Here is a 13066-nt window from a genome sequence, read left to right on the forward strand (position 1 = left end):
TGTACCAGTCTCCACCACTTCCTCTGGCAGCTCATTCCATACATGCACCACCCTCTGCATGAAAAAGTTGCCCCTTAAGTCCCTTTTAAATCTTTCCCCTCTCACCTCAAAACTATACTCTCCATTTCTGGACTTCCCTACCCTGCACCACCAATTTAGGTGTCATCTGCAAACTTATTAACCCTTCCTCTTTAGCGAGTACTTTTTTTAAAAAAGCTACTTTATCCTTTATTCACATACTGAACTTTTATTTATGACTCTCTCAAGTCTGTAACAAATACTTAAATATCCTGTATCTAGGTACTCTGTACCTTCGATGGCACTGACAGTACATTACAAACGTTTCACTGCACTCATTTGAGTGCATGTGACAATAAAGGCTATTCATTCATTTTCTTTTCTTTATTCATTCATGAGATGACGGTGTTGCTGGCTCGGCAGCATTTATTGCCCATACCTAATTGCTCAGAGGGCAGTTCAGAGTCAACCACATTGCTGTGGGTCTGGAGTCACACGTAGGCCAGACCAGGTAAGGATGGCAGTTTCCTTCCTTAAAGGACATTAGTGAATCAGATAGGGTTTCCAACAATCAGCAATGGATTCATAGTCATCATTAGACTCTTAATTACAGATATTTTATTGAATTCAAATTCCACCATCTGCTGTAGTGGGATTCGAACCCGGATCCCCAGAATGTTATCTGGGTATCTGGATTAACAGGCCAGTGATAATACCACTACACCATCGCCTCCCATATTTCTTTCATTCATTTACTCATTCAGTGGACCCAGCATTAATCCTTCCAGCACACCACTGGACACATACCTCCAGTCCAAAAAACAGTGTACTAATGAGTTAGTGTATGTATTGGTGAATGTGTAGGTGGGTCAGGTAAGTGGTTAGGGTGGCAGGCAGGAAGAGTGGGTTGTTGTTTGGGAGGGTTGTCTGTTTGGGTCAAGGGGAGTCTGGGATTGATAAAGGGATGAGGTGTGTGCTATGAGCCTGTCAGATGGTAATCAGTCAGTAATAGTGAATCAGGTTGCGTGGGGTGTTGGATGGAAGGATCAGGGATAGTCAGTTTGAACTGGGGGGCATCACGGGATGACGTCAAGCAGTGGGAGCTGGTAAGGTCAAGTTTGGTGGGGAATGAAGGGGGTCAGGCAGTAGAGGATATTTAGATCAAATTGGCCAGGGGAAGTTGGGTGGTGGGGGTCACATCAGTGGGTTGTAGGTAATGAGGGGCTCAGAGGCAGGGGTGAAAATGTCATGGGGCCAGTGTGTAGATAGCCAGGAGTTAGACCAAGAATTTTCTCTCTGACGTTTCCTGGATAACTATCCTGGTAAATGAATCAGAACTCAGAGTCAAAGACATTTTCAGAGGGTGTCTGGACAAAGGAAACTTGTCTGTTGAAGTTTAAACTTCCTGGGTCGTTCCCATGGAGTCAGTGCATCAAGACTTCTGAGGGGCCCAGTGCATATCTTAGATTGTACGTCCAGTGTCTGATTATTTAGAGACTGGAAGATCTTGGTCAATATTTTTCACATACACCTATTTCTCTTATCAAAATCTTCCAAGGCTATGTCACCTAGAATTGCATTGGCATTTATTATAAAGAAAGAAGTCTTAAACTCTTTTAGAAGTTCAAACGGACAGAGCTTTTCTTAAAAGTCCAGTTAGTAAAAATGATAAATTAACCTGTGTACCTTGGGGAGAGACAATAAGAGTGCCACGTCGGGTGAATGTTCAGAAAGTTCAAAAGGAAACGCCATCAACCTCGACAGTTGAGGAAGAAAGTAAACAGTGATACTTCATGGAGTTTCCATGTCAGCAAGTGATATTGCTGAGCAAAAAGGGTTGAATTTTCGTTATTTAAGATCTTTCAAAATTGTCTTATACAAATTGTTTTACATTCTTTCTTGTCATCAAAGTACGTTGAAATCCTCATGTGATATAAATAGCTACTGATTTCCAAATTGCCAAACTAAAATTGATGATCTCCCAAGCCACACTGGGATCTGAAGTATCCAGTATTACCATCAACTGGGTTCATAGCACATTTCAATCCTATAGTTTTACCTTGATAAACAATGTCACAGATGGCCTCAAGGTTTTGTCTTTTTGCTGAGAGTTGGATCTATATAACTTAATATAATTTTGTCATGGCCCTACCTTACCATCTTTCTATACTGTGCCCTACTTTACTTTCGTAAGGTTGATATATGAAGATAAATTCCTAATGAAATTAGATGATAATTTTTAGGAATAACATTAGATTTTAACAGTTAGTATTCTAGTTAGTAACCCAAATAATCATATATTTGTAATGCTCCACCAAAGCCACAATGATTATTTGACACTTATAGGTTTCCTCAGTCCATCATCTGCGGACATGATCAAAGTGCACTCAACAAAGGCTCCAATCATTTCCCACTAAAAATGACTGTCCTCTTTACATGAAAGTATGGTCACTTTGGACACAGTAGATTGGTTCTTTTCAAGATGATCTTGTTTTAAGGCTCTTATCCACTCCACTAATGCCAGACAAGGGCAGTGTAAATAAATCCCAGTGTTGCCAACTATGATATTGGGCAGCTAACCACTACAGAGTTTCTGAACACTATTTTCCTTTATTTTCAATTTACTATTAATTATATTCACAAGATTTCAATATCCTGCTCTGGTTAATTTCTTTTTCAAAAGAAAGAACAATTGATTGAGTATTGGAAATTTATAAGTGAATCTGTTCGTTATACACTAACATAACAGTAACATGAATGGGCAAGTCTACTGCCGGGTTGGTTAGTGTCTTGGATCACAGAGTGTATCCAAACGGTTCTTCTCAGATTTGGTTAAATGTAGTTAAGAGAAGGCTCGGCAACAGCAATTTTTAAAATATGAACATTTATTGAGTAATAATAAAAGATGAAAAAAGAAAGGAAATTTTATGAAATTAATAAAAAGAATGAAAAAGAGATAGAAAAAACAATAAGCCTCATGCCCTTCTGGCCGTCGGGGACCCCTCAATCAATGGCTGGTCTGGAGGCTGAGCTTGTTCCTGGCACTGTTTACAATTTCGGTCCAAGGCGAAGTCCAACAAGCTGGAACAAAACTCTCTCTCTTTTACAGTGTAACAATCAGCCAGCACAGAAAACAGCAAATACAACAGACAAAACTGATGGCTGGTACAGAAAACACAGCTACAGAAAAAGCAAGCTGCAGGTGCTGTCTTTGGCATGTAAAAGAATGTTCACAGGCCTCATTCAAGGCCATGCAGCTGTCGAATATCATCAGCACTTTTAGCCCTTCAGCCCATCCTATACAATCCATCCCAATGATATTTGAACGTGCTTGTTGCAGATGCAAATCAGTGATAGCCACGCAAGAACGTATAAAAGTGTGTGTAACTTACATTAGAAGATGAAATCTGCAACGAAAATAACTAGCATCAATACAAACAATACAACAATAAGGGTGTATCATCAAATTGCAGTGGTCTTTGAGGACCAACCCTTAAATATACGTATTCCATCCCTGATTTACAGTCAAGGCCATGATGGAACCCACAATTCGTGCCACCTGACTGAGGTGACCAGAATATCGTCTACATTTTTTGTTCAGTTAATCTATTTAAACAATATGCTCTAAAATTCAGTATATTTCCAGATTCACGTTTCTTAATTTGTGTTGTTTTTTTTAAATCCTCCAGTTCCCTATCCACAGATCATTTCACCCAATACAGTAAAATAACATACATGGATTCAAAATTTCTCCAGCTCTCTTCATCTGTATCCGTCTTGAGGATACTTCTTCAATACGTTTCCCTCCTTGCCAATTTTATGAATGATTGTATCATTGAGTGGTAACTACCTCCAAATGCAGGTACCTCCTTTGAGCTACAATGCACATGGTATCAAACAATACAGCTCTAATGTTCATCAGGTTTACCTTCAACTTATGCTTCCCACCTTTTATTTTTCATACATTTCCCTTACCACAGACTTCTACACCACCTGAGTCTTAGCTCAGCCTTCTTTCACAAACACTAACTGTCCTAATACATTACAGTTTCACCTAAAAATGCTCAAGATGGCTTAGCCGTACGTCATCCTATGAGCCGTTTCAGTCAGTACACTATTACTCCTCCCAGAATCCATATTTTTTCATTTCTGTAACACTTTAACATAATGGCCAATCACACTTTATATTTTGATTGTAATTCTTTTTATATCCCTTTCACTAATACTACTTTCATTGTTTTAAAGTCAGTTTCTCCATGGATTACGTGTCAGTGTTGTATCATTTAAACTATATTTTTGTGCTGTTCCAAGCCACACTGATCCTTTTGTCAAGTAGGTGTACATGTCTGAGACCCGTTCTTTACTGCATGTTTGACTTTGTCTCATGTTTGTTACTTTCGAGCTACCATTCACTTTTGCACAATTACATTGGTATCCCAAGACCATGTCACGCATTCTTGACTCCCAAATGATCTTATCAAATGATTTATGAGGTTTTACTTATCTTGCCATGTATGGTCTCAATACCTAAGGTAGTGGCTTGATCACCAATTCAATTCTTTTAAAAAGGAAAGACAAAGGACACAAACATCACCAAGAGAAAGCTATCAGTTTCGTGCTCTCATGTAAACCTTCTTTTCACTACTGTAACATTTTAACCTGAATTGGCAATTCAACCCATTATTCTAATATTTTTTGTCTTCTGACACCAGTCTCCACCCCTAATTTACTTCATCTCATCCAGTTTTGCAACTTAACTATTACCACCATATCTAATTCCAGAGACCTGTAGAGATTTGATAGTCAATGGAACGTAATCTCATAATATTTTAAAACAGAAGTCAAACATTTCTGCTTGATTCAGGCACAATATACTTTGTTCTTTCTCTGGAATGACCCACATTTTTTTAAAGTTACTTGATGACTCATTCTAGATATTTTATATATCTCTGTGTAAATTTGTTCAGATTCAATATTCAATTTACTCCCTTTAAGTCACTAACCATTTTTATGTATTGAAACCATTAAGACTGCGTGCATGCACTTTATCATTTCCCAGAATACCTTTAAATTTTCAGGTGACTATCCCATTTAAATGTTTTAGAATACCAGGGTATGTGAGTTTTAATACTGTTTTTGTTTTGATATGCGTAAGTGTACTCAGGCTCAGTGGTTTCGAGATTCCTGACACTCATTACAATTAATATTTCCACAGCACTTCTCCAAAACTGAAATGTGTTATTAATGGATAGCTTGATGGGTTGAAGGTGCCTAAACCATCACTGTATTGCAACATTGAAATTATGCAAATGGGTTCAGCCTTCAGTGTCTCTAATTTCTAAAAAAAAACAAGCTCCATCCATTCCATGTCAATCAGAATAGATTAATTAGTATTAATCTACTACGGATTTAACAAAGGGGGTGGGGTGTAAACTCCTGCACGTAATTACATCATCTGTCTCTTCTCCTCCTTGAAGGAAGGAAAAGCCCAACCCTTTGTTAAAATTGTCTTTCCGAAACTCCTCGTACACAGGGTGTTGCAGTTTCAACGTTCCCATTTCCCTATCACTTAGATATTAACAATGAGTCAATCTTATTATCAGGAATTAAAGATTCACTTGTGTTAGAACAGTATTTAGAAGTTCAAACTGACCACAGAATGAAATTCCAAACATGGAAATTTCTGGAATTAAAATTTACCCAAGTCCAAACACAACACGGAGCCAATTCCAAAACGTAAAATTTTACCAAGTTTTTGAATCAACATTTTGCAAATTTTTGCTTTACAAAACCACTGATGGTTTCTTAAAAGGACATTACATTAGCCATACATGCTCCACACAGATACAGGCACACAATACACTTTCAAATCACCATACATTCCAAAATGCAATTAAAACTTCAAAGTATCCCCAGATCTCGAGCTCCAGGGAACAAAAAAAACCATACAAGGTGACATTTAGCAACCAACAAATAAAGGTGCATTCAAACCAGACCACAAAGAGTTAACACTTCTGCAAGGTTCAGTGCACTTGCACAACGCAGAAACCTGGCCTCTAGTTATCTGTTTTTCTCTAGTTATAACTATCCCCTATCCTTTCGGGGATCCGAATTGTGCTAACATATTAACCTACAGGCCCGAATCCAGAGTCTGCTACATTATGCCCTGGAATACGGAAGGTCTCTGAAGCATCAGATTGCTTTTCCCTTCTCTTATACATTTTCCCGAACCCCATGCCTTGTCGCCAAAAATGTCTTGGATCACAGAATGCATCCAAGTTGTTCTTTTCAGATTTGGTTAAATGTTGTTAAGAGAAGGCTCGACAACAGCAATTTACTTAAATATGAACATTTATTGAGTAATAATAAAAGACAAAAAATAAAGGAACATTTATTAAGTAAATAGAAAAAACGACAGCCCTTCTAGCTGTCGGGGACTTCTCGATCGATGGCTGGTCTGGAGGCTAAGGTTGTTCCTGGCGCCATTCGTGATTCCGGTCTGAGGTGAAGTCCAACAACTTGGAACAAAACTCTCTCTCTTATGAAGTGTAACAAACAGCCAGCAAGAAAATAGCAAATACAGTAGACAAAACTGATGGCCGGCACAGAAAAAAAAAGCTGCAGGTGCCGTCTTTAGCAGGTACAGGTATGTTCACAGGACTCATTCAAGGTCATGCAGCTGTCGAATATCCTCAACAATTTTGTCCCTTCAGGCCATTCTACACAGTAAGGCAGTGAGTTTCTCTGGATAGCCATAGGATCATTTGAAAAGCACTGTTTAACTTTTCAGGTACGTGAGATAAATCTGTACAGAGGACAGGAGGCCTGCACACCTTACAAACACATATTTGACTCACGTAATCAGCTGACCTGTTGGAATGAATGCCTACAAATGGCTTCTTATCACAATAGAAAGATTTCTGTCGAGGAATTCAACAATCTCAATCGCTGGAAGAAAAGGGGCATTTCTATTGTCCCCCTGAGAAAGGGAGTTGGCTTTTCTGAGTCTGCGCTCAACCAGGTAGGTTACATTTTCTATACATATATTGTATAACTATTGCTTTTGATCATGTGCTGAGTACACTTCACATGTACATGTGTGTATGATTGTAGGTGCAAATGATTTAAACTGAAAGTGTTCAACGAGTATGACCCTGAAAATCCAAGGTCGTTTGTGCTGCATTGCATCAGTTGGTTACTGTCTTGATAATGAGCATCGCTGAGAGTGGCTGTTTTCAACATGCAGCAATCACAACGATAATTTAGTTTAGCAAAAGGGCATCATTTTCTTGAAACAGCGTGTGACTATACTGAGCCCTGTGCTGACTTTATTCCTCCATCCAATTGAACTGATTTCTAACCCAGAGATTCCTAGAGTGTTAATTGGAAGTCACATGGTAGAGAATTGGAGCAATTACACTGAGGCCCAAGTAAAACCACTTGATTATTAAATTAGTTATTCTGATTATTAGAATAACCCTGTCTGGGTTGTTAATAACAGCATGTGGCTTTTTCCCTGGATGGATTGATGACACATGTTGGACCTGTAGAGCTGCAAATATGAGAGAACAGATTAATTCAAGCATCTTTTTGCTTTGAAGGCTGGAGCTTTGCTCCATGTTTATGAGGATGGATCTGTTTTGTTGACCCATGGTGGGACAGAGATGGGACAAGGCCTTCATACCAAGATTCTTCAGGTAATCACGTTCTTTGATGCTGATAGTCTTATAATGGGATTTACAGGTATGCCAAGTTTCTCTTTCCTCACTTGTTAGTGCTTGCAAAGTTCTTCAGCAAGAGGCAAATTGGATTCTGCCCTTTTCCAGCAAAGGTCAGGCACCTGTAGTTGGTAATCCTTTCTGACTTCACTTATTGCCATTTCCCCCTGTCTCTACCTTCAAGGACCTGAGCACATTTATTCTACACCCATAACTGATATCCTGGCTAAAATCGGAATTTGGAAACTTCTATTGTGACTGGTGCAGTTGTTGCATTTACTTACCACTTTAACATGTATTGTTGACCACCAAGTCCCAGTAATGTACAATCTGGAATTAAAATCAGTGCTATGATTCAGTGACTTTGGGTTGGGAATGGGAGAAAATAAATTGTGCTGGCCTGTTCCTCCTGATTGTGTTTTGTCATTCATAGACCCGCTTTGACAGGGACAGAAACACACAAATCTAGAGGAGCCTTCAATCTCTAGTGAGATCCTGCGTGACTTCTTGCCTAACATAGAGCAACTTGGGTCTCCTGCTGTTGGTTGAGATTGGGAAAACTGGGAAGAATTCAATAGAATTTGGGAGCAATTGTATTGATATGGCTGAGTTTGGAAGATGTAGTCATGGAAATTTCAAATACGCCCTCCAGAGAGACTGCGATGCACAAGAAGCTTGAAATTTGGAGCTGTAGCCTGAGCTTTATAAGTATTGTACTTCAGAGCATAAGTTGGCTTTTTGATCCTTCAAGCATAGTACTGGCTGATCTGATTGTAGTCTTGGCTCTATTTTGCTGCCTGTATCATACAACACTTGATTCCCTTGTCTATCAAAAATCCATTTTGTCCAACCTTCAATAAATTCAAAGTATTAGCCTCCACTATGTTCTGACGAATATAATTCACAGACTAATGACCTTTTGAGAGAAAAACTTATGTTTGTTTCTATCTTAAAAGGGAGACTTATTCTTAAACTATGTCCACTATGGCCCCACCACAAGAGAAAACATCCTCCCATTATCCACTATATCAATACCTCAAGATGTGTTCTGTTCCAATAGAGTCATTTTATAAACTCAACCTATTCAACCTTTCTTTATAAGGTAAGCCGTTCTCTCAGGAATGAGTCGTCACATTCTCAGATCAGCTTCAAAAGCAATTATGTTTCTTTTCAACTTCGGAGACCAAAACTGTACACAGTATTCCAGATGTGGCCTTACTAATGTCCTTTACAACTGCAGGAAAACTTCTCAACCTTTTATATTCCATTCCTATTGCTATAAACGACAACTTTCCACTTTTCTTCGTAATTACTTGCTGTACCTCCAATATAACTATTTTTTATTATTCACATCAGGATATCCAGATTGATTTGCACAGTGAAATCTACAATCACTCTCTATTTGAATACTACATTATTTTTCTACTTGCTGTGCCAAAATGGACAAGTTCATATTTAAACACATTACACTCCATCTGGACAAATCTTTGGCAATCACTCAACTTGTCTATTTTCCTTTGCAGACTTTTTACCTTCTATTGACAAGTTAATTTATTACCTATATTGGTGTCATCAGCAAATTTAACAACTATAGAATCATAGAGATGTACAGCACGGATACAGACCCTACGGTCCAATTTGTCTATGCCGACCAGATATCCTAGATAAATCTAGTCCCATTCGCTAGCATTTGGCCCTTATCCCTCTAAACCCTTCCTATTTATCTACCCACCCAGATGTCTTTTAAATTTTGTAATTGTACCCACCTCCACCACTTCCTCTGGCAGCTCATCCAATATATGCACTGCCTTCTGCGTGAAAAAGTTGCCCCTTGGGTCCCTTTTAAATCTTTCTCCTCCCATCTTAAACCTGTACCCTCTATTTTTTGACTTCTCCACCCCGGTGGAAAGACCTTGGCTATTCACCCTACGCATGCGCCTCATGATGGAAATAGCCCAGCCTATTCAGTCTCTCCCTATAGCTCAATCCCTCCAACCCTGGCAACATCCTTGTAAATCTTCTCTAAACCCGTTCAAGTTTCACAACATCCTTCCTATAGCAGGGTGACCAGAATTCCAAAAGTGGCCTAACCAATGTCCTATACAGCTGCAACGTGACCTCCCAACGCCTAGACTCAATGCACTGTCCAATAAACACAAGCATACCACATGCCTTCTTCACTATCCTATCTACCTACTATAGTTAGTACTTTATCAAAATAGTGGATTAGGTCAACATGATTTCCCTTGCATAAAATTATGTTAGCTTTGCCTGACCACATGCGATTTTCTAAGTTTCCTACTGTAACTTCTTAATGAGGGATTCTAGCATCTTCTCTATAACAGATGATAGGTTAACTGGCAGAAATTTTGCTGCTTTCTGTGTTCCTTCCTCCTTAAATTAAAGTGCTCCAATCCACTTGGACCTTCCAGAAGATTGTCTTGATGATTGGCACAAGGTGATCTGCTTTTGTTTAAACACTCTATTTTTGACTGATCTAACTCCTTTTCCTTCCTGATCTTTCAGGTTGCCAGCCATGAGCTGCAGATTCCAATGTCTGCAATTCACCTGAGTGAAACCTCCACTGGTATGGTGCCTAACACCAGCCCTACTGCGGCCTCCTCTGGCACCGATCTCAATGGCATGGCTGTGAAGGTAATGTGGGAAATCATGCTTAAATGAAGTAAGGTCACTACTGAATGAACTGGGTTGCTATAAGGAGGAAGAAACTTAAACTAATCACTGTATTCAGGCCTCCGTGATTATCATGATACAGAACTGGCAGCTCAAAGTTATGTCACTGGCTCCATGTCACTCCTTTTGTGTGGGTACTTTGAAATCCTCACAAATGCCACCCTGCTCACCCAATGCCCATTTCTGGTGAGATCTTGATGGGCAAGAAGCTCTCGACAATGGTAGTTTCCTGGAGGAAACATTAACTCTATGTTTTTTTCTCTCTCTACAGATGCCTGGCTGACATTGTAGTATCTCCGGCATTTTCTGTATTTATTCCACTAGATGTCAGTCAGCACAAGGCTCACCAGTCTAGCCCTTGCTCACAAGACCCAGCTGCCTTTGGGACAACATGAAAATTGAGAACCCACCAGATCTCAACAGCTGATCATCTGTAATGTGAAAACACTTCTAATCTGTGAAAGTAATGCTGGAGTCCATGATTCTCACATATTTACCCATCTTACTGGAGCCTCAACTCTCCATGATCAAGAGGGCGGGTGACCAGTTTACCTTCCCATAGTATGAGGAATCCGACACCTATAGGGTTCATCTGAGTCCTTACCTAATCTGGTCTCATACTAATATGACTGAGTTGGTTAAAGCCGGTTTAAACACATACAGTTATCTTTACCAGGGAGGGCTTATTTCCCACAGATGTTAGTGGTTGTTTACACTTCAGTTGGATTCTGATTCCAGAGTATTTTTCTCGTCATTATAATTCCTGACATGGTATTTTCCTAATCATGGTTTGGTTGTGTTCCTCTCAGGATGCGTGTCAAACTCTCTTGCAGCGACTGCAACCTTTCATGCATGAAAATCCCAAAGGAACCTGGAAGGACTGGGTGAGTCACCAGTATAAACCATTTAGGCAGTTTTAATAAAAGAATATTTAAAACCAAATTATATTCATATTGAGCCTTACGATCTCTCAGGGCATCATAAAGCACTTTAAAGCCAATGAGGTAATTTTGAAGTTACTGCTGCAACAAAGGAAATCTGGCAGCCAATCTGGGCACAGCAAGCTCCCAAAAGCAGCTATCAGATAATCAGATAACGAGTGCAAAATTTGGCTCTGACAAAGCCATTAGCATCAGAGCTCAAGGTGCTAATTTAATCCCAAAATACTGTCTGTGCTGTTCTGAATCTGATCACTTCCAGCGTGGTTTATGCTGAATGCCATTTTGGTGAGTGCATTACAGTGTACATTATAGATAAGTCATCACAAAAGGAATACTGGCCATTTATAGTCATACAGATCCACATTCATACAGCACGTAAACAACACTTCGGCCCAACTCATCCGTGCAAAACAGACATCCTAATCTGACCTAGTCCCATTTACCAGCATTTGGCCCATATCCCTCTAAACCCTTCCTATTCATATGCCCATCCAGATGCCTTTTAAATGTTGTAATTGTACCAGCCTCCATCACTTCCTCTGGCAGCTCATACTATACATGCACAATCCTCTGTGTGTAAACATTACCCCTCAGTTCCTTTTTAAATCTTTCTCCTCTCATCTTAAACCTATGCGCTCTAGTTTTGGACTCTCCCACCCGAGCAAAAAGACCTTGGTTATTCACCCTATCCATGCCCCTCATGATTTTATAAACCTCTATAAGGTCATACCTCAATCTCCAATGCTTCAGGGAAAAAAGCCCCAGCCTATTCAGCCTCCCCCTATAGCTCAAACCCTCCAGTCTCAGCAACATCCTTGTAAATATTTTCTGTGCCCTCTCATGTTTAACAACATCCTTCCTATTTGCTAAGAAGTGGATAATGCTATTCAGCCTTCTGGGCACAGTGTCCAGTCCAAGATAGTTGATTTTGAAGGAGTCTTGCTTGACTGCTTGTAGAATTGACTTCAAGAAGGATCTTAGCATTTCTTTGATGGGTCCTCCTACTGAATCTGTACAATGTGGTGGAGGTATATTTTTGGTAGAATTTCTTTAGCAGTCGTGTCACTGATGTACAGTCCAGGCCTTATTCTAGAATGTGAATTTGGTATGACAATTGCTCTATACACAAAGATTTTGTTTACTTACGCAGGTCTTTATTGTCAAACAGGGAAGGACAAAGAAAATGCAACAAAGGCACAATGAACCTCATCTTTAAATTTTATTTATTCATTCATGGGATGTGGGAGTGAATGGTTGGGCCAGCATTTATTGCCCATTCTTAAATCCTTAGAGAGCAGATAAGAGTCAACCACATTGCTGTGAGTCTGGAGTCATTTGTAGGCCAGATTAGATAGGATGGCAGTTTCCATCCCTAAAGGATATTAGTGAACCAAATGGGTTTTTATGATAAGTGACAAGACTCTTATTCCAGATTTATATTGAATTCAAATTCCACTATCTGCCATGGCAGGATTCAAACCCAGGTCCCATGAACATTACCTGTGTCCCTGGATTAATAGACCAATGATAATATCATTGAGCCCCCATTGCCTCCCTCTGCTTCACCTCTTCCTCCTACCTGGTAACATTAACATTAATGACCAGGAGGAGCTTACTACCAGTTGTTCAAAATGGCAACAACTTGACATTCAAGCTGCATCATGTTTTATAGGTCCAAACACCTAGATGATAAGG

At 39.6% G+C, this 13066-nt stretch overlaps 1 protein-coding gene across 1 annotated transcript in view; it reads left to right on the forward strand.

Moving 5' to 3' along the window:
* The window catches only part of LOC109935677 (aldehyde oxidase 1), a 113194-nt gene that overhangs the window by 81728 nt on the left and 18400 nt on the right, over positions 1-13066 (forward strand). Inside the window, exons 24-27 of the mRNA XM_048598682.1 lie at positions 6809-7039; positions 7620-7715; positions 10263-10391; positions 11240-11314. Of these exons, the coding sequence (XP_048454639.1) occupies positions 6809-7039; positions 7620-7715; positions 10263-10391; positions 11240-11314 (531 nt within the window). The remainder of the gene's footprint in view (positions 1-6808; positions 7040-7619; positions 7716-10262; positions 10392-11239; positions 11315-13066) is intronic.

This window comes from Rhincodon typus, chromosome 7, assembly GCF_021869965.1.
Source record: "Rhincodon typus isolate 14 chromosome 7, sRhiTyp1.1, whole genome shotgun sequence".
NCBI classification, from domain to species: domain Eukaryota; kingdom Metazoa; phylum Chordata; class Chondrichthyes; order Orectolobiformes; family Rhincodontidae; genus Rhincodon; species Rhincodon typus.